Below are 22,880 nucleotides of genomic sequence, written 5' to 3'. Positions count from 1 at the left end.
GGCGTCCCAAGCCAACTCTTAACCAACGCACCACTCAGCCGGCCCTGTGAACCAATTCTTGAAACGTGTGTCTGCAATTTAAGAATTGTATTTCTTTGGGAAATGCAGCATTCCTGAAAGCCCTGCTAAGGAGCAGTGCGTGTTCCTGTGTTCTGAGTCTTAGAGGGAGCTGGCAGTGTGCCTCCCTGCTGTTCTTCCTCTAGGACCAGAGGGTGAGTAGAAAGGAGCAGGCCCTCCTGTGACAGATGTGGCAGCGAAACCAAGCCCAGGGGCTTCACTGGTGGTTCTCCTCCAGCCTCTGCGAGCCACCTCCTGGCCTGAGTCCCCAGTACTAGTTAGATTGTGGGGGTGGGGGGTATTAGAGGTTGTTTCATTCATTTTTATGCTGCTTAAATACTTGCCTGTCCCTTGTCCATAATTCTCTTTCCCGGAGACGTTTTATAAACAAAGGTATTTCAGAACTCACTTTAGAAAATATTTTTTTCTTACCTGAAATATAAGGAGTTGAATTAATTAATGCACGAGCAACTAATAATTAGCTGAGTTTAGAATATTAGAGAATGAAACTGCCGGCGACTTACCGTTTAATCATCCGTGTAAGCGGTTGGCAGTTGCTTCCAGGTCTTCGTGGTGAAGGCAAAGCGAGCGGTGCATCTTATGAACTAGTATAGCTGCCCGACTCTGGGAAATCTTGCTTTATAATCAGAACATTGAACGTGAGGATCCAGCCCCAGAATGGCATTTATTCTCATGGGTGGGAGACTTGTTACGCCCCGGCTGAGCAGGTCTGCAGTGAAGACTGCTTTACCACTGAGTCAACCGAAGTGAAAGAAGCCGTTTTGCCCAGCAGCTATGCGCCAGCAGCATCTGCCCTGAATTGCCAGGCTTCACAGTCCTCAGGCTGGGTCGTTCCAGAATTGTTATCTCGGGGTCACCTCATGTGAGGGGGTCTGTGTCAGACTTCCATGAGGACCAGTTAGCGAATGGAGGTCTTATTTTAGGCTAAGACTACATCACCCGCCACTACCATTCTCCCCCTCCATGGTGCTACTGTATTTACTTGTTAGAAGTCACCATCAAAGCCAGGTGCATGTATCCCACAGCTTGAAAAATGGGTCAGATTCCAGGTAGTCAACTTAAAGTACATCTGCAGAATGAGCGTTTTCTTTCCGTTTTTCAGGCTCTCTGGACACTAGCGTGTATATACCTCTAGTTCCTTTCGCCATTTCATCCATCGTAGAGAAAAGGGAGCACTGACATCTGAAATGGCTGAGTGGAAGTAACGTGCAAGTTCATTACTGTGAAGCAGTGTTTTTAGATGTTCAGGTACAAATCGTTCTCAGCGGTGCTCAGTATCGCAACAGGCATCTAGCAGCTTATTTAATTCATGTGAGTTTTAGCAACTGCCTTTGAAGGCAGGCATTTTCAGGCTTTAAAAAAATGCCAGGGTAGGGAAATTTTGTAATATTAATTTGCCTTCTGAGAGAATGACACTGTTTGGAGTAACTCTCGGGCAATTCTAATTTGAAACCACTGGGAGCCTTCAAAAAAGAAAAACCTGGGTGTGATAGGGTTTGTGATGTTACTGCGGACATTGTGATTAACTGTCAGTGCTCTCAGTTGCTAAATTCAACGTCTAGCCCATCTGGTATTGCTGACATTTTTAGAAGACTGTGTTAGTTATGTGATTAGTGTTTTATTTCGATTCACCGACCAACCATAGACAGTCGCTCTTCTGTGATTTCCAAGCTGCTCAGACAGGCAGGTGGCTTTTGTTTCCACACTAGTAGTGAAGTAGCACTGATCAATTTTCTTCAACATTAGCCCTTTTTAATAGTAATACTGTGATAAGATATCTTTGGGGCATTTGGTTTATTATAATTGTACTGTAGGGTTTTATAACAGCAGCAGAACTCTTCTGTTCTTGGATACACACATCTTACCGGAGACCTCTGTGTTTCCAACTCAGGTCCCTTGTCTGCTGGATGTTAATGATCAAAGTTGGGCGAGTTGTCTAATATCCTGACATGGAAAGCGCTTCACCTGGAGCTTAGGAGCTTGCCGAAGCTTCTTTATATTCCAGCTTCTTTCCCACCTGCTAACTTGTCCATCTCCTTTCTATTTTATGAAAAATTCATTGTAGATTACATGATCACATTATAGAAAACTTAGAAAATAGAGAAAAAGCTATTGCTATAATTTTGCACGATTTTCTTCATCTTTTTTTCTATGTATATATTTTAACAGCTCTGTGTGCATGTACCTGTGTGTTTTAAGTCTGTATTGCTTGTGAGCGACAGAAACCTAGTTCCAACAAGTTTGAGCAAAAAGGGGAATTTATTGTAAGGATGGGGTATCTCTGAGCCAAGGACAGGAACTTGGCAAGGCCTGAGGAACAGTGGAAGGCAGGCCACGCTCTCCCTCCCAGTCTTTCAGCCGTGGGTTTTGTTTGTTTGTTTGTTTGTTTGTTTGTTCCCGTCTTCTTTCTCCATTTCTGCCTGTCTTTCGCTCTCGCATCCAGTTGTTCTCCACATGGAGGAAAACGTATTTACAGAAACCTCCCAAGTTTAATTTCTTATCACTTCACCCATCCAGAGAGTTCAACTTAACTCTTGTGTGATCCCAAGACCTATTGTACAAAATAGTGGTTCCTGGGGTAATGATTTGATAGGTGGAGGGGGGCTCAGCAGGGATTTCCACCTCTTGGCTCCAGGTATGCATCCATCTTTCTTTGCTATTTTATTCAGTCCCCAAACTGCCCCTACCTAACATAATCCTGCCATCTCACATTCAAGCTGCAAACCCACCCCTCTTCTCAATAGGTAGGCAGCCCTAAGTCTTGTTTAGCTGCAGCCCCAGTGGTCTTGTCACAGGGCCACTGTTCTCCAGGCCAGGCGCTCTGGGCAATGCGCTGTTCTCTAGTTCAGGTGTGACAAGGTCCAGAAGAGGCTTGTTACCATCTCTACCCTGTGCGCTAAAATAATTTTAACAGTTGGTGTACATAACCTCTGGACTCCCAGCTAGGGCAGGCACCACCCTTGAGGCTTCTATTTTCCTAGCCAGGTCTAAATAAGACTGATTTCTTAGTTCCAAAGATGGAATTAAGAGCAGACTCTTCCTCCTCAAGTTTAAGGCTTTACCCAGAGAATAGACTCAGCAGGCAGTGATAAAGCTTGCTATTGTTTCCCCCATTCCAGGTGAGTGGGCCGTGGCCCTAGGCAAAGTAAAGGGGGGACCTTCTCCCCCTTACAGGCCAGGCACAGGCAAGAAGAGATGAGATGAGTCAGGTTCTGACCGATGCTTCACCCCCTCTTGCCAGTTGGTCTCCACCATGGAAAAGGAATGCAGGCACTGAAATGTTTGTCCAGCCCTGGAGATAACCACTGGGCTTTTCCTTTTAAGGGGTTAACTAGGTGTCATCCCGGCTTTTCCCAGGAGTGACCAGGTATTTGGCGGTCAGGCTGCCATGCACAAGTAACCCCCCAATCCTTTAGGTTTGGTGCTAAAAGCCAACCATGTTTTTAATATAGCATTTGTGCCAAAATTCAAGCTGTCTCAGTATAAGCAAGTTGGACTGTTTTTAATTCAACACCAAAGGGACCATTTAATTTGCGGGACAGTATAGTGACAAAGGAAAAGAAAATCTCATTACAAGGTAGCATTGCTGAATGTGCCCATACCTCAAAACATGGTCCTAGGAAACCTTACCAGTTATTACCTGCACATATGTGCAGTGCATGCATACACACACACACACACACACACACACAGATGTGTGTGCGTGCACACACAGTTGCTCCTATGGAAACCATGTAGATGAGGTTCAGTTCCTAGCAAAGCTAAAGGACAGGTAGACAAAAAAAAAAATTCTATCCAGAATAATTATAAACAGTGTACATTAGATTTTAGATTCTGTATTTTTCACGTGATAATGTATATAAGCATTTTCCTCTGTTGTAGATTTTTTCCATGTGCTATTTTGTTGATTATATAATATTCCACTGAGTGTATGTGCCATAATTTATTTCACCCATTTAGATATTGGAAATTTGGATCTCTCTAGTTATTTGTGTTTATAAGTGGGATGTAATGAATATCATTGTGCACAGAACTTTTTTATCATATCTGGAGTTATTTACTTAGGATATAGAAGTAGAATTACAGAATTAAAATTTTGAACACTTTAATGCTTTCCAGAAAGACTACATTAAACTTATAATTTTCATTGCCACCAGCAATGGGTAAGAAAGCGAATTTCACTATCTTTGGCTATTTTTTTAAAACAAAAGATATGTTTTTAATTCATTGAACATAAAAGGTACATCTTTATTTAAACTGTAGTTTGATTATGAGGAGCAATTTGGATTCTGTGTTTTATGCATTTTCTTTTATAACATGTCTCTTTTGAAATCTTGGTGTTTAATTATCATATATACTCTTTATATAATGAGAGCTTTTTCTTCTATTTTGCTTTAAACATTGTCCCCTAATTCTTCGCCTTTTAAAATTTCCTAAGTGCGCAGGGGTGTGTGTGGCTATGTTGGCATTCCGCTCTATCATGGAGTCTTGCAAGATGACTAGGTTTTAGAAAGTGAAATATAACTAAGAGAAGGCAGTCGGTCAGTGTCCTTTCTCCCTCTGTTTCAGTGGAAGCTGTCTGTGGATTATTTCTAAATCCCCATCATTGTCATGTTAGGTCATAAACCTGTCTGTCTGCAGGAAAGATGGCCACCTAGATAGAATAAGGTAACCTGCGTTCTAGTCCTGACTCAGCTGTTGTCTAGACACGTGCCCTTGATGGGAATTTAGGCTCTCCAGTCTGAGTTTCTTCACCTGTAAGATGGTTAGAAACTTTGGGGAGGAGGGGTGTTCTGTGGTCATACATGCCCACGGTGACGAATCATGTTGACCATGAAGATTCTTCTCCATCTCGTTGCAGATTTTTGGAAGTCCCAGCACAGTGACACTTCCTGAAACCTTGTTGTTTGTGTCAACCCTGGATGGAAGTTTGCATGCTGTCAGCAAGAGGACAGGCTCGATCAAATGGACTTTAAAAGAAGGTAATTTGGATTTGGTCCGTGGGTGATGTGGTCACTTGCTCAGCTGCTTCTGAAGAAATGTATTCCAGAAAAAGAGAAAAAACAGTTACATGTTATTTAATAAAATAAAAAAGGATAATGGAGTCAAGGAAAGAGAATTATATTCAAAGGGATATGTTTACACCTTGAATTGTGATCATCTACGAAGTGCATCAGTCGAAGTGGCATGCTTTATCTTTTTTTTTTTTTTTTTCCTGACCAGGTTTCATGTTTAAATGGCTCTCGGCTTTTCTATTAATAGTTCTGGCTTGGTCTTTATAAAGACGTGCTGCATTGAATTTTTTTTGTTAAGTTCTAATGATTAGAATCTTGTAATCATAATTACAAGAAGGTATGTTCTCTAACCGCAAAAGCCTCATTTGTTTTTATAGAAGCTGGAATAATTGAGGGCTGTAAGATTTGACATTCATCCAAGTTAGCTACTTTATTGGTTCTTTACATTAAGGGAAGCAAAAGACCGAGCTTGTTTCTCATTTAGCAATCTCCCGCGTTTCCATTTTATGATCTTGTCTTCCTGGTGATAGTTAGAATGCAGTCCTACAGCTGGGAACTTGTATTCGATTTCCAAAGTAATCTTTCTGAGTAAAGCCATGCAAATCCCAGGAATTACGTCTTTCAGTGTCATCCTTATTATTCTGTCGAGTAATAATTCTCATTTGGCTGTAGATTGGGGTCTGACCGGCGTTTTCTCTTTCGTCACTAATCTGTGACTCATTATTTTCATGAGCACAGCAAGTGTTTTTCTTTCCTTAATAAAATGTTCCAAAATAGTATTTCAGATGGAAAAATATGGGCATGTGTCAGAACGTCACACATCATCTTGTCAATACAGCAGCAAACCTAGTTACCATCCATAGATGATGGCAGCTCGGGCACCATAGACCACCCTGCCTCACCAGTCTGGGCCCTGCTTGGATCAGTAAGAACTTTGAGCAGCTGAAAGAACCAGCTCTCAGGAGTGAGTGACCACAAGAAGACTGCAGAGCTGCGTTTAGGCATCGCGTTCCAGGCTCCCAGAATGCCATCTGTACTGTCTCTCCTTCATGTTTAAGCCTTGTAATGATTTTAAAACAAAAGCAGCGTTATTTTAATGTCATAATTTCTGATTTCATCCAAAGATAGAAATTAACAAGTCACACAAGGATTCTGATTAATATTTTCACTGTTCAGTGTTAGGGCAGGTCCCTCAGTTTCAGTATTTCCAAGGCAGAAACTTTTGCCCAAGCCACTTCATTCTTCTGCTTTGCTTTTCCCTCCATGTAGTATTTTAAATTGATCTTCTCCAAGCCTTAATTTCAACAAGTAGCCTCGCCGTATCCGGCAAAACTGTGTCCTGCCTTGTTTGGTGCTTAGCCGAACATAGAATCAATCTGTTCTCTCTCATAACTTAGAATTTAAAGAATTTGCCTCTTTTACTTCATTAAACGTGTGTTTACGGAATTTAGTCTGTGAAAGATACTGTATGGGGCACAAAAAAGGAAAAGACGGCCCTTGCCCTCAAGGATACCATAGTCTGGCGGGAAGAAATGACAAGTGCACAGAACTTCCACACAAGGCAGTGTTGTAACCGCCTCAGAGAGGCACTAGGAACTGCTGGGGGGGGGGGGGTTAGCAGGAAAGGCTTCATGAAGCTGGGGTGTTGGAGCTGAGCCTTGGTAGGTGGATTGGATTTCAGTCGGGAGGATGAGACCTGGAAAGGAGCAAAGGAGACAGCAGGGAGGAGCTAAAAAACACTTAAAGGAATAATTAGAGAAACACCCATTAAGGGCTAAAAATTTCAAGTAATACTCAACATGTTCTAAGTCTCTTTTTTCTGAGAATAAACTGGCTTATTTTCGTAAAATTCAGCTCTGGATACCAGTAGCCTCAATATATATTTCTATATAAAGACTACAGATGGTAATGTATGGAGACCCTGAGTTTTCAGTTCAGTTTTAATCTTGAAATTATAACTAAAGATTTCAAAATTGGTATTTCTAAACCACGAATATGTCAATGGCTTATGAAGGTATCCAGATACTCTTCTAGGCCCTGAGGATACAACAAGTGAAGGAAACAGACAAAATCCTTCCCCTCATAGAAGCTTTTATTCTAATGGAGAAACTGGTAAGGAAGTACATTACACAGTGGTGATAAGAGCTATGGGGAAAAATTAAGCAGGGAAGTGGGATAGGGACTGCCAGGTTGCAGGGGTCGGGGTGGGTGGGGCTGCAAATTTAAACAGGCACTGCCCCACAAGGCTTCATCTGGGTAAGAACTCAAGGAAGGAAGGAAGTCTTTAGGCCGAAGGCATAGCAGGGGCAAAGGCAGTGTGTGCTCAGCACGGCCAAAGAGCACAGACGTCGGAGAGGAGTAAGTAGGGGAGGAAGGAGAATAGTAAGAGACGAGCTCAGAGGGCCAGTCATGCAGGGGTGCAGCACTCCCTTTACATAATATTTATTATAAAATTGCCCCCACTACTGTCCCGAAATGAGATTTATAGACATACACACACAGTTTTAAGGAGAAATAAATGTATTACCCAATTAGTAACCTGAAAGTAATTTTTAATCACGTATATGTCATTTGACATGCAAATGCTCAGGCACATACTGATCTATATGGACACTGATCTATACGGAGTGAATGCGGTGCCTGTTAATACAGACGGATAAAAATGCAAACTCGGACGCCTGATACCTACAGTGACCGGGTTTCCAAGATGGTGAGCATTTCTTGATACCGTTCCAAACAAAAGTCCAGCCTTACCTGACTTAGACAGTAGCCCCATTCTGAGAAGATTCAGTGCATAAAATTATGCAAAAAGTGCTTTTGTGCTTTTAGGTGAAGCATGTAGGTTGGAGGCTCGGATAAACATGAAAGGTTTTGGCCCCTGTGAGTGCCTGGCAGAACCTCAGAGCAGCCTGCAGAGACAGGGCAGTCTTTGGCTGTGCTGGGCCACCTAGTGTTCCTGGTCCCCCGATACTTAGTGCCTATATCACTCCCCACCCAGACCCTGTGAGCACCAGGAAATGCCCTCAGACTTCCTGAGTACTTCCCAGCGAGCTGTGCCCTCCAACCCGCCATGGAGACCACTGGTATAGCAGCTGGTGGCTGGTGTGAGGACATTGGCTTTTTGGAAGCCATTGGAGGTTTCTGAACAAAGGACTGACACGCCCTGGTATTATGGACTGATGTTTGTGTCACTGCCAAAATCCATGTGTTGAAGCTTTCTCCCGCAATGTGATGGTATTTGGATGTGGAGCCTTGGGGAGGTGATTCAGGTCATGAGGGAAGGACCCTGTGATAGGATTAGGGTCTCTATGAGAAGAAAAAGAGACCAGAGCGCTTGTGCTCTCCACCATGTGAGGACACAGTGAGAAGGAGGCCCTCTGCAAGCCAGGGACAGGGCTCTCACTAGACCCCAACCATATTGACACCTGACCTTCGACCTCTAGTCTCCAGAACTGTGTAAAATAAATACTTGTTGTTTAAGACACCCAGGCTATGGTAGTTTGTTATGGCAGCCCAAGCTGACTGAGACGCCTGGCCTCCACTTGACAGAATCAGCAAGTGCTGTGTTGAGACCAAGCTAATGGGGCCAGGAGGAAGCTACTGCACCAGTCCAGGCAAGGGAGACGGTGGGCTTGGGCCCGAGTGGCAGCAGGGAGTCAGTGAAATGGAAGAAATGTGCCGATGCAAACAGATACCTTTAATTCATTACACTGGGGTTCTGTAGAATATATACTTTTTATTCCATCTCATGGTTTCCTAACTGTTTACTTGTTTCAGGGGCCAAAAACCAGGGAGCTTTTTTTTCTTTCTTTCTTTCCGCAGGGTGGTTTTGGCAGGTGCTTTTGTTCCTCACCCAAACATGTGTTGCAGTTCCCAGAAACAGAGATTTCTTACACCATCGTGGCAAACTGCACCTAGTACAGAAAATGAGTTTTATTTGTTTTCAGAAACTAATTTGAGCTCTGGCATTTTATGTTAGGTGTGATCTTTTTAAGCTGTGATTTTGTAACTGTAGCTACACCACTGTCTGTCTTTCTCTGAAATTTCACGAGTGAAGATGGCTGAGTATGTTTTATTTCTGCACTTCCAGCCCGAATGCAAACTGAGAATGTTGCTGTCAGGCTTTATGTCAAATCAATTTTTTAAAGCTTGCTTTGGCTTGCTGGGGTTTTAAGGACTGTCTCTGGTATTGCCAGGACTGGTTTAGGGCTTGGTGCACTCAACTTACAATGCTAGTTAATGCTGACTTTTGACACTCAAATCTTCATCAAATTGCAGGTTACTCTTTAGCAACCTTACTCCCACCCCCTTCCATGGCACAGAGGACTGGGTCTAATTTAGAACCGTTCTATACTAATCATAAAAACATGCTAACTGTGCAAGATGGCCACTTTCCCAGCCAGATGGGCCCAGGATCCTGAGATGTCCCTTGAATGGTTGATATTAGAGAGAGATATCTTATGAGGGAAGGATCAGAAAAAGATTTGTTATTTGAAATTGGAAGAAAAGCTTCTTTCCATATGAGTTTCCCTTTCTTATCATGTGCCTCTTCCCATAGTTCCTCCCGGTGCTGGCAATGGCCCACCCACTTTGGAAAATCAAGTGATTGATGCTCTGCTACTGGGTCACCAAGTCCTGGCATGTAGACTGAAGAAGTGTCTCCCAAATCTGACTCCTTCTCCCTGTCCCCCTGGTCAGCACCTTAGCCAGGCTCTCGACATCATTTCCCAGATTAATGCAATAGCTCCCTGACTGCCATCCGTCTCTGCTGCCTGTCTTACCCTCTCATTCACCCACCACGCTGCTGTCAGGCATGCCCTCTGAAAAGACCAATTGGACCGTGCTGCACCCCTGCTCAAATACTCTTGGTGTTGTCTAGAGCCATGCTACTCCAAGTGTGGTCTGCCCACCTGTGTTACCTGTCCATGAGGAGAGAACTACAAAAGGGGGGTAAGCATCATCCATGATGGGCTGGAGTTGTCAACCAGTGATCCTTCCCCACCATTAGTTTAAGAAGCACTGGTCCACAGGGTCAAGTCCAAGCTCCTCAGCACGTGTGCGCGGCCCTTCGGAATCCACTCTCTCCCACGTCTCCAGCCTCAATCCCCTTTCTCCCAGTAGGTGCCCCTTGTGGCAGCCACAGCCCCACTGCAGGCCTCAGAGACATCCGGCCCTTGCTTACGCTTCCTCCCCACCAGCAGCCTGCCGTGTTGGACAGGCCCCTGTTTGTCTGTTAAGGCCGCCATCACAGGTTACCTCCTTGACGACTCAAGCAGGGTGAGCCCCTTCCTCAGCTGGGCTCTGGAGGCGCTTTGTTGAAGCCTCTGTTATGGCACTTCTTCCTTGTGATGTGAATTTTTCTTTATCTTCCTGCTGGATTTCTAACTCCTTGAAGGTAGGGGGTCTCTGGACAGCCTGGGATGCTCGGTAAATGTCTGGAGTCCCTAACACTGACTGGGGCCCCAGAACCCTTCTGACTAGACATCTTTCAGGAGCCCTGAGAAACACATAAAACTTGACTTTGTCTCCTCAGGATGAGTCATCTGTCACTCATACCATCGCCACAGCAGGCCGATTCCAGTTTCTGATCTTGGCTTTTTGCAGTAGGTTTTCTCTCCTGTCCTTGAGGCAGTGGGCATTTTCCTCGGAGTCAGAGTTCTGCCTTCAGAGGTGTGATGGGAAACAAAGGGGAAGTTGTGAAAAGAAATGACATTTCGTTAATAGTTCTAATCAGTTTTCTCTTAAGGAATATTCTAGGCTTAAGATATGCATCACTGCCTTTCTGCCTTGTGACTTACGCACAAGAAAAGTGGTTTTTTCGCTGTTTGTTTTTGAGGACTGAAAATTAAGTTTTGTGAGAAAGGATATGAGAGAGGCATGTTTTGCTTTTGAGTATCTTGAAAATGTGTTTCCTCTCTCTCTCTCTCTCTCTCTCTCTCTCTCTCTCTCTCTCTTTTTACTACTTACCGTGGAAAATCCTAAACATATACAAACATAGAGAATTATATAACGAACCCTCCTGTACCCATCTCTCAGCTTCAGCAGTCACCAATTGGTGCCAGTTTTCATCTGTACCCCCATCCACGTCCCTCCCTCATGGTGGATTTGCTTTAGAGTAATGCATCCCATATTGTGGAGAGGGTCTCGTAGATAGCAGCCACCACACATAGTAGCACAGGTTTCAATTCCAGTGGGTGTTCTTTGCAGCACTGCTTGGTATGTATCAGAATACTGTTGTGACTGGTGAAGTATATGGATAAAATATCCCTTCTGGCTGTGACATAGTCACTTGTCCTTTTGTTCATTTTGGGATGACAGTGCAAGGTTTGATGGCCCTCCCACCACTTAAGAATGCATTCTGTGGACTTACGATATCCTGACAGGCATTTGCTTGTAGGCCATAGCGTTGGATTGCTTTATCCCTCCCCTGCTTAATTCCTTCACGATTGATTATAGCATTCAATGTGCGTTTTCAGGTCTGAGTTATTTCCGCCAGGGCGAGGATGAGGAAGAACCCAGTAGAAGTTGACTGCCTTTAGTATGAGCGGTTTTCCAGATTGCTTTGGAATCTCCCCAGGATCATCTTTGTCAAACATGACGTTTGCTGACTGGCAGAAGTTACCTGGAAGAAAACCTGCTGCGTCCTCTCCCGGTTCTGATGAGATTTGGATTTTTGAGGAGCTTTTGATTGGACGTCTATTTAAAAATGCTCTCCTCATGAAAGCTGAACTCGGAGGAACGTTTGAGACGTTCTACCCTACAATTTGGGCCTAGCAACTTTAACGGGAGTGTTGAGGTGCAGATTCCAGAAGTACCTTTCCTCTGGAGGGAAAAATGAGCTGCCACTGGGGAGAAGTGTTCCCTAACGGGTTCACTTAAGCTCATGAAACATATTTGAGAGACTCAAGCTTTGAGTTAAGGGAGGGTGAATCACCTCATCTCTATCAGTAATTTTTATAAGAAGACAGTAGAACCCTAAGCGTTTTCTTGAGGAAATGGCGGTTATTTATTGTATTCAGACTAGCCAACCTCGTTTCTCTGTCAACGAGGATTAAAATCTCTATGTCCTTTTTAATGCACTCCTTTCTTTCACTCCATTTTTCTGATCAGAACTAGGTTTTGTTGACATTTTTCCCCTCCTTTTTGGTTTCTGACCACCCCTCCTTCGTCCCCCACCCCCACCACACCCTGGCCCAGGCCATCTTACTGGGGTTATGGAGTTGCCTTCCTCACTACCCTTTATGAGTCCTTCTTTTTCTTGTTCACTTTGCACCCTGATACCTGCCTCTCTAACCTTTTTCACAGGACTCGTATCACATCGCTCTCTTTCTCTCAGAAGCCTGCAGTCAGTTCCTCGTTGGTGCCCAACATACCGCATCACAGAGTTCTCACAGCTTTCTACTCCATGGTCTCACAGCCTGCTGTGCAGCCGTATTTGCATTCGGAAGGAACACTTCACCCTGCCCTAGCCAGTGTCCTCGCTCCCGCAGAGGTGATGGCTCTTCACTCATGTTGTCTTGTCATCCCCACATGCTGGGCTAGCCTCCTTTAGAATGTCTTTCTCCCCTGAGTGCACTAGCCCTCACGGATCTCTCACCTAGGAAATCCTGTGGTGCCTGTGGCATATCCCACGTGTTTCAGCCGTTCATTATATACCGTTTCATGTATGTCAGCTTGCTAAGCTCCTTTCTTTATCCCACACAGCATGGGACAGAGAACCAAGCTGATGGTGGATACCTGACATTTGTTTTTGAGGTGTGTGTGGTAAATCTCAACAGATAATGACCAATAGATGGATTCTCACCCTCTTCCTCAGAGAGAAAGGGAGGGAGAGGAAGATGAGACTCTTGAATATTTGGTATGACGGAGGTTTACAGGGAGCATAAAGCAGTTGGGACTTCATATGTGGTCTTTTCATCCTTAGATACATTTCAAAAGGGCCAACCCAGAACATTTCAGATCACTGCTTGAGGTGCACATAGAAGGGGCTGATTGCAGAATTCCTAACTGTGCCGCGACATCTTCCTTGTACCTGAAGGAGTCTTCCAGCCAGAGAAGCCACTGGTTTTAAATGCTGGATGTGTAGGGTCCGTAGATGTTTGTACTCCGGAAAGAAGAGGCAGGTGGGGCAGGGCAATAAAGCCAGTTCTCATCATAGATTCCGCCCGAGCAGCAGCGTGTTCCAGAACCTTCCGTGCTCGTCTGGGGAAGAGAAGACAAGGATCTTGTGAGGTTCCTGGAGCTCCATTCAGACGGGCAAACTGTTCTCATGGCTTCTGTAATCAAAGGGATGTTGTTCCTTCCTACGTGGAAAAAAAGTCTGCCTGGAGCTGCCTCCAGCAAGGGGCCGTCAGTCCCGAGCACTCATTGGAAACAATTTAAACTTTGGTTGACGTTTTTCTCTGTATTGCTTGCCTCTCACCCCCATGCTTTCCCCAGACCCTCATCAATGCCGATAAGCCTGTGTTTTGGGAAGCCTGGTATGGTACTGACAAGCTCCTTTATGCGCTTCAAGTAGATTTCCTTGGGTGATTTACACCACAGGTGAGAGCAGGAAAAACAGGCCTTTTTTTCAACCTATTGGAAAGAGTTTCCTTTTTTAAGCTTCTCTCTCTCTTTTTTTTCACTTTTCATTTTAGAAAAACTTCAACATACACAAAAGGAAAGAGAACAGTATCATGAAACCGGCATGCCCCCAGCACCCAGTTTCAATAATGACCAACGCATTTCAGTCCCCTTCCCCCACCACCATGATTTTGAAGCAAAGGCCATATCAGTGTTTCTGTAAATTTAAATAATTTTAAATGTGAGTGACTACACAGAACTATGCCTGGCCATTTCTTTTTAGCTTTTATCGTGTAGGTTTCTGTGTGGAAAAACCCTTTTTATTAAGAAACGCTTATTTGAATGACTGTAGTCCACATACAGTATTGACTGTCTTAGATTATTGACTTTCTGTCATTCTGCGGACAGCACTCCCTCCTAACTCCGAGGGGAGAAGCGACTTGGGCAGCAGTTACACAGGATCTCACTCTCTGATTATTCAGTAAGCTGTACATAAGCTTCATGTACTTTTCTGTGTATATTTCACAGTAAACAAAATAGATGATCCCTGACCTTCAAGTGCTTAAAATCCAATTCAGCCCCTAGCTAGATAGTTAAGAACCAAAAAGGCGACATGCAATTAAGTACCTGTCCCTTAGGAAATGCATCATGAGAACCTACTAAGTGCAATGGGTGGTCAGCTTCTGATTTCCTGGAGAAGGAGGTGTTTGAACTGACCCCAGAGGTCAAGCAGATTTAGATAGATGGAGACAGGACAGCTAATGGTGAGCACGGAGGCCGACATGAAAGCATGGAGGGAGTTTTGAGAAGAGATGTGATCAAAAGATGATATGGAGAACGGGGCCCTGGTTTTGCAGAGCCTCGAATGCTTAGGCCTGTGGTTCCCAAACCATGCTAAGGGACCCCAGGGTGCCACAGGGAACTCGGAGGCCCTGCACCTTGTATGAACTTGAGAGGAACACAGCAGTGCTCCACAAGTGCCAAACACCATGCTTGAGGTAGTTTATAGTTTCAGCATTGCACTGCTTGTCCTTTCAGTGATGTATCTTTGCCAAGCTGAGTTTTTGGCAGTTACCGTAATACAATTCAGATACCACATGAAAATTAGTGTAGAGTGGTAAGGGCGGTGGCAGTGTCTAATCTGATTATAAGATTTGGAATACGTGCAGCTCCCGACAGATACACACATCCCATTAGTAAATTGTTATGGTTGAGAATGAAAGAAACCCTTTTCTTTCAGTTTACGTGTATTATTATTATTAATTATTATTATTATTATTATTATTTGCACGTGGCTTTAGTTGTTAGACCCTAAATACTTAAGTCATTTGGAACTAACTGCTTAATAAATGGAACTGTTAGGTATTTCTTTTAGCTGAGGGCCCTATGAGGAAATTGCTGAAATGCTAAGGGTTCTGCACACCAAGAAAGCTTGGGAACCTCTGACTGGAACCACAGAGATGGAAGGTGATCGCGAGGCAGAGGGGAGCCAAGGTAGGACTTATGTGAAGGAAAGACATGAACAGATTGGCCTTTGTCAAGCCCTTGCAGGCAGCGGGTAGAGTGCATATCTGAAGGGTGGAGACCCAAGACGGAGCTGGTTGGGAGGCTGCTGTGTAGACCCAGTGAGAAGTGGTGACCGCCTGATTTGGGCAGTGGCAAAGGAGATGAAAAGGAAGACTTAGATTTTGAGAAATGTTTAATAGATCATATCCTACAAAACTCAGAATCTAACTGAATGGGAGATTAGAATTAAGAGAAGGAGAGAGTCAAGGACATCTCAGTTTCCGCATCGTTGACTGGGTAGAAGTGGAGCCAACCAGCTCATCTGGGGAATGGGAAGGAGCAGTTTCTGGGGGCCATGACGTCGGGTTGTGATACCCAGTAAGCAGTTGGAAGTGAAACTGGGTCATGGGCTCCATAGGAGAATGTTGTCAGAAGCCATGTGGAGACCCAATGAGAAGAATTCACAAGTGTTTGGTAGCTTGTCACTGGAAATTGGCAGTGGCAGTTTTGGTCATATTCTGAAGGTAGGGGCCAGAGAACAGTGAGTTGAGAAAGGCACAAAAGGCGAGGAGGTGAAACCCAGGACCCAGAGCAGTGGTTTCCCAGCATAGCCCAGATCAGAATTACCCAATGCTTGTTAGAAATGCAAATTCCCTGGTCCCTCCTACCGATGCAGCTCCCAGGGGAAGGACCTAGAAGTCAACATTTTAAAAACCATAGGTAATGTACACATTGTTGGTGGGGATGTAAAATAGTACAACCACTTTGGAGAACTGCTTTAGTATCCTGTAAGTCAAACATAAACAGTGAGGCTCAGCCATTCTACTCCTGAGTATTTTCCCAACAGAGATGAAAATATATGTCCAAACAAAGATGTGTACACAAATGTTTATAGTAGCTTTATTCACGTTTTCCAGCCCCAAACTAGAAATCACCCAAATGTCTATCAACAGATAAATAAACAAATTGTGGTCTGTCCATACACCGGAGTAATATTCAGTAATAAAAAAAGAACAAAGTATGGTACACGCAACTGTATGGTTGAATTTCAAAACCAGGATTCAGAGAGGAAGAAGCCAGACACAAAAGAGACCCTACTATATGAGTTCCGTTGGTGAGAGTTTAGAACAAACAAAATGAATCCATCAGTGGTTATATGGGGTGGAAGTCGGGGATTGCACCCAGAGGGTATGAGATGTTTTGGGGGTGATGAAATGATCTATATCTTGATTGTGAAGGTGGTTACATGGATGTGTATGTTTTACGAGACTCATCACACTGTACACTTAAAGTGGATGCATTAGAGAAAGGGGAGAGTGTGCAAAAGAGAGACAAAAGCCCAGAGGTTTGGTGTGCTTGTAGGCAGTGGGGAAGGAGTTAGCTAGCCAGAAGGAGGACTTGAAGATCCGCGGAGATGGGGTACCGCTTGGGGGCTCCAGAGGGATGAGTGTGAGAGATCTGTGAATATCAAGGTGAAAACAGTGTCCTTTCATAAAAGCGTGAAGGGAAAGGTGGAGTTGGGCGAACTTGGAGGGTGAAGGACGGGCAGGAAGTTTCAGAGGGCCCACTCTGTCCCCCTGGACTTCCCCGGTACCACAGGAGGCTGGGTTATATGTGGGGAGAAGGGGGCCTGGAGGCAAGGAGTGAAGGTTTGAAATGCCAGCTGTGAGGAACAGGGGGCAGAGGCCAACCAGGAAGTAGATGAACTTATCTCCTGTGACATGGGGCCCACCTGGCCATACTAGGTCTCCAAGAGTGATTGTAATGTTTTCTTCAGCAGTGCTCAGAGCCTGGGTGGAGGAGAGGGGATTGCTGGGTAGATTCTGGGTTGAGGTTGATAGAGCATAGCTGCCGGAGTATTAGAAGTAATCAACAATGGCTCTCCAGGCTGGGCAGGAATAGAAGTAGGAAGGAAACTAAACTATATCGAGCACCTCCTGTGTGCCAGGCACTGTTTTAGATGTTGGAGAGATAGCAGATAACAAAAGGTAAATCCCAGCCCTTAGGGAGTTTACAGTAGCTAGTTATACATTAAATTAAATATACTATACTTCAGAGGTAACAAGTGTCATGGAGAAAAACTAAGCAGGGAAGAAAGTAGGGAATCCTGGGGGGTGGGAGGTGGTCAGGGAAGATCTCTCTGAGATAGTGACATCTGATCAAAGACCTAGGCAGAGGAAAAAGCAGATGCAAAGGCCCTGAGGCAGAGGCAAGGTTGGCAGTATTGGAGAACTACAGGGAGGCCAGCAGGGCTGGAATAGAGCAAGGAGGAAATAGTGGGAGAGTATTAAAGATGACAGGATGGGTGTGGGAGGGTGAGGTTGTATGGGGTTTGCAGGCCATGGTGTGAACATTGGCCTTTACTGAGTGAGACGGAACCACCAAAGGATTTTGAGTGGCAGAGAAGTATAACCTGATTTATCTCTTTAAAAGGATCACGCTGCTCTGTGTCAGGGCACTGACTTAAAGTCTTGACAAACATCTAATCCTTACTTAATTGACATAGAGATGTCCCATGAGGTTGGTGTTATTATTATCTCTTTTTTTTTTCCTTCACTGATGAGGAAATTGAGGCTCAGAAAGATTAGGTAACTTCGCTAAGGTCGCTCATCTGGTAATTGGCAGAGCTAGGATTTAAGCCTGGGCTTGTCTGAGTCCAAAGGCCATATAGAAGAGGAGAAAAGGGGGCGCTTGCAAGACGAGGGGTTCCCACATGTTGGAGTGGAAAACAAAATGATGACGATCACTATAGAAGTAGACTGTAGAGTTTGGCAACTGATGGCGTGTGCTGGGGACAAACGAGTGTCAGCAGTGTACTTTGAAGCCTGCCTGTCTTCTTGGAGAATAGGGGTGCTGGTAACAAAATAGGGTCGTCTGGAGGAGAAGCCAGTCTAGGGTTAAAGATGGAGGGCCTGACATTGGGCAAGTGATGGAGGTGCTGGCAGGAACTAGTGGGAATGTCCAGTTGGTCCAGAAAGAAGAGAGCAAGAGATGGGGACCCCCCTAATTGCAGTTATGGTTGAAGTTATAGAGATGGATATGCTCTATGAGAGAATTGAGGGGAGAACTTGGAAAGTTTCTCTCTATGGGAGTAGGGAGGGCCACAGAAGCTAAGCGGGGGAGACATTCAAGGGGAGGATGAACCACAGAATGGGAAGTGGCATGAAGGGGGCTACCTCTGACAGAGTGGTGTTGGGCAGCAGGTACATGGGATCAACCCCAGTGGTCATGAAGTAGCGGAAAGGGTAAGGCTTTTGGTGCTGCTGGACCGAGACACAGGCCTGTAGCTCAGGAGGGGAGCCCAAGGCAAGTGTCCATTTGGGGCCCAATACAGAGGGAGTTTTAAGAGAGGATGGGATGGAGAATAAAGGTGAAAAGGGTATTCATGAAAAGATGAAAACTCACTTCTTTTGGAGATAAAAGTATTTAAATTTTTACCCTTTTGAACTTGGACACAGGAAAGATGTGAACGTCTTTTGGGTTGTCAGAAAAGTCATGATGCATTTTTGCAACAAAAAACATAGGAAAAATACGTCATGACTTTTTCGACAACCCAATATTTTGAGTCATTTCTGTTTCAAATTTAAAAAAGAGGGTTAGATTAGCACAAAACAGGTGCAATGAGTGTCAAGTAAGTTCACCTGGTTTCTCCAAGTGTAAGAGTTGCACCATTTCAGGCCTGAGCTGGACCTGCTGGAGTCCAGTCGAGTCAAGTCCAATGGCTGCCCCCAGGGGCACCGTGAGCAGGTTTGTTTCTTCCCATGATAATCCAGGAGACCAAACACTGACTTCAGCTTTTTTTTTTTTTCTCTCTCTCTCTCTCTCTCTTCTGATATCTTTACCTTTACCTGATATCCTTACCTTTATCTGGAATAACAGCCATTTTTTCACTTGTGAAATAATACCCCTCCCCCCTTTTTTTCCCTTCTGAAGTAAACAGCTTTGTGAGATGGCTTTTATCCTTATCAGTTTCCATATAGATAGAGTGGCTTGTTTTGTAGCTGTGTTTGTTTATATTCTTATAGTTAGGCCAAGTTTCTTTTCTCATGGCTGATTTTTTTTTCTAAAGCAAGAATCTTGCCTGTTCCCATTATTAAATAAAAAACAACCACATTTTTTTTTACATATTCTGATTCAATTCATATGAAATTTAAAATGGGAGAAAATTATATGTGGTAATAGAAGTCAGAATAGTGGTTACCTCTGTAGGACAGACAGTAGCTGGAAGGGCAAAAACAACCACTTCTTCACGTTGGGCTTCGCGGCACATTTTCAGATGATGCCGTTTACTTTTATTTTGCTGGCTTTCCCACCATTTTTACCTTTAACCTTGTATATTATAGAAAATTTCGAGGATATATAGGGAGAACAGTAAAATGACTCGCCAGTGTTGTCACTTCCATCTTTCAACAGTTATCAACAGGCTGCCATTTTTTGTTTTTTATCTGTATGCCCCCCCATACAATTTTTTTCTGCAGTATTAAGGCCAATCTCAAATTCAAATGATTCTTTGAGAGAGAAAAAAACACGTTTGCTCACCTCTATCAGAGCTGCCTTGTGCTATTACATGACCTACAGCTCTGCAGATGTCTATTACGGGGACCTTATTTTGCTGAGTGGATGGGATGCTAAGATAGTCCGAAGGTCCTCCTACTGGAGTTCATCTCCTCCTAAGCCTAGAAAAAAAGCATGGTCCTTAAACACCGGTGTAGTTGTCCCACCATTCCTTTTCTGGCTCCTGCCAACAGCCTGTGTCTTAACAGGAACCTTTCTGGTGCATGAGACCTGAGGCCTCAGTGTCAGGTGACCAGTGGATAAGCGCTAGAAAACCAGGAAAATCTGCACCTGAAGACGAGTCCCTGAGAGTGAGCAAACGCTGTACAACAAAAATAAGCTTATAAACAGGAATCAAAATCCTGTTAGGCTCCATGTCTTGTTTCTGGTGAATTGCTAGAATTCGGCAGTGTCCTCTCCATCTGTGTTTATCTGTGATACCTTTAAGTGGCTGAAACAAACACAAAAGATGCCCTCTCGACTGATGTTTTCTTTGGCACACATCACCCTTTCTTTTCCCGGCTTGCAGGGCTGCGTTGAAGTAACCGGGTTGTAATCGCACCTTGACTGTTTCAGTAGGGTGAGCGCCGTGTGCCCTGATTTCCTGTCTCTTGCATCAGTCTGTTTGTGAGCATGTGCAGAGAGCTGACTAATGGGAACGACAAACATATGCTTACTGACTGAAAGTTCCTCCTGTTTCCTGAAAGGTTGTTGGTTTAATGAGTTGCTTGTTTGCTGCCCACAGACCACATGTGGTGTGTGTACTTCTGTTGTTGTTGTGAACAACTTATGCCTTCATGTAGGAGCTGGGCTTATAAAGCAAAGTCAACATATGATAAGGCTTGAAAGAGCTTTCTTTGTCTGAGAATCCCCACTGACTGGGAGAATTAGACAGCTGCTGTCACCATAAGCAGAGCTGACGGAGCCTGGAACTCTGTATCCAGAATCTTATTACAGTATGTGCTGCCCTTGTCCCCAGCTTTGAAGTTGTGGCCAGCGTGGCTGTTCAGCCCATGGGGTCTTGATTGCTGGAAATACCTCATTCCTGTGCCGTCTCATGCCTGTGGATTTTAGCTCTGTTTATAGCACTGTGACAGCGTCCAGTGCTGTCCCCGCCACCATCCATCCCAAAGAATCAGGAGCATCCTCTGGATTTGTGCCCAGGAGAATCTAAGGAACAAGAGATTCTGCCGTTTTGACTGAGAAAAAAGTTTTTCCCAATTTAAAAAGTAACGCCCACTCTTGTTGAAATTTGGGGAAATATCAAAAAGGTGGGGGAGCACTTATATTTCCAACAGAGATAACTTACAATTAGTATTGTTTTACCTCTGCATCTAGTTTTTTCTATGTGCATTGAAGATTTTCTCCTCATCTGCATTGATACTCTATGTACAATGTTATCTTTTCTCCTGAACATAATCGTATCAAGATTTGAACATGTTTTAAAATCTTATAAACCCTTTTAGAATCCTTAACTTTCTTCCAGGTGGACATTTCATAATTAAACCATATTATTGAATAGTTAGGTCATTTGTAATACTACTATGAGCATCTTTGTACAGAAAGCATTTTCTGTATTTTGTGTTATTTTTATACTAGATTTTATAGAAATGGAATTAGTGGACCAAAGGGAATCAGGAGAATGAACACGTGAGGACCCTAAGATGCCATATTGCTGCTCCAAAAGGGTGTATCCATTTACCATCCAATCAGATTCTCATCAACAGCAAAACTGATTCTTAAGCCGCAGTTTTGCTTTTCCTAATGGGAAAGTCTAGTACCATTCCAAGTATTTGGCAAAGTGATAACTTAGGTTTTAAAAGTCTTTGATGTGTCAGGTAACAACACTGTGACCCATTGTCCACTGTGGGTTGTGACTAGTTCTTCCTTTTATGTCCATCCCCAAGTTATCTGCACGTTTCTTGACAGCAGTTCCATTCTGCTGTCAGTTCTCTCTCCAATCTCAGTGACAATCATGAGAGCTTACATTTGTACCTTTGCGTGTGCTTTCACCTACATTATCTCACATAGGTAAATTCATAAATTGGTCCTGGGGACTGTGTAGGAATCTCGCTATTTTAGAGCCTGTCTGATGATGCCTTTGTTGTTCTCTTGCACAGATCCAGTCCTGCAGGTTCCAACACATGTCGAAGAGTAAGTTTTCTGATTTGCTTCAGTACTTCTCTTTAAGTCATTCTCTATATTACTCAATATTTATGAAGCTAGTTGCTGGGAGTACATATGTGTATAAATGTAAGTAGAGTGAGAATGACTGAGGCAGGGAGAGTCTTACAGGTGCTAAGATGGAAGCCTGTGTTAGGGAGATGGTAGTCAGTTCTCTGCGGGAGGGAGGCAATGGTATGAAAAAGGCTTATTTGACATGGAACTTAAGTTGAGTTTTGAACTTAAGCTTCCAAAGTCCTCAGGAGAGCCTAAGGGTACAGATCACTTTCTGTCTTTACTGTATTACACCATAGAGAGGAAACATGAACGTGACCTGCTACTAGAGTGTGTGTGTTAGAAAGTTGAATAGCACCTGTAAGAGCCTCAAATAATGGGACAGCCTAAGGAGAGAAAAGATTCATCAAGGGGTTCCTGAGTGCCTAGGCGTAGTCTCGAGCAGGTTAACTTTACCAGAGACCCCCTCACATCTGCTTCATGGGAAGCCACTGACTAAGAGACCTTTATCCATCTCCTCAACGGGTTCTTTCTGATGCCAGACTTTCAGAGTCTGCTGTCATTGCCTCCGGTTTAAAAAGTAAATGTTTGTTGAATGCTAAAAATAGATTTGTTCAACCTGTTCATGTCCATGCCATGCTATTAAGTATTAATTATTGAAATTCTGTACGTAATTGACTTGGAAACTGAGAAGCAGACTTGGTGAGTCCTTTTCACTTATTTAACCTTCATCCAGAGTGATTTGACCCCATGATGATATATTTACTCTCCTATGGTGTTTTACTATTCTTCCATTGCAGGTTGCTTTTTTCCACTCAAGTATGGTATACACCACCACAGGGATATTTTATCTGTGGCCAAAGTGAAAGAACAGTGGGTGGAATTGTCTTATACACACACATACACACATTGCACTTTCCCCTTCTCCCTTAATCATGGCTTTGATGTTTTGTTCTGTGCCCTGGGCTATAATTTATCATTGAT

General features: G+C 43.9%; 1 protein-coding gene across 1 annotated transcript in view; it reads left to right on the top strand.

Annotated features, from left to right (window-relative positions):
* Positions 1-22,880, top strand: part of ERN1 (endoplasmic reticulum to nucleus signaling 1) — a 77,887-nt gene that overhangs the window by 20,241 nt on the left and 34,766 nt on the right. The window contains exons 2-3 of the mRNA XM_019637782.1: positions 4,940-5,060; positions 21,839-21,872. Coding sequence (XP_019493327.1) covers positions 4,940-5,060; positions 21,839-21,872 — 155 coding nt within the window. The remainder of the gene's footprint in view (positions 1-4,939; positions 5,061-21,838; positions 21,873-22,880) is intronic.

The sequence above is a fragment of the Hipposideros armiger genome, unplaced genomic scaffold, assembly GCF_001890085.2.
Source record: "Hipposideros armiger isolate ML-2016 unplaced genomic scaffold, ASM189008v1 scaffold_34, whole genome shotgun sequence".
Taxonomy (NCBI): domain Eukaryota; kingdom Metazoa; phylum Chordata; class Mammalia; order Chiroptera; family Hipposideridae; genus Hipposideros; species Hipposideros armiger.
This window is presented reverse-complemented; position numbering and strand designations above follow the sequence as displayed.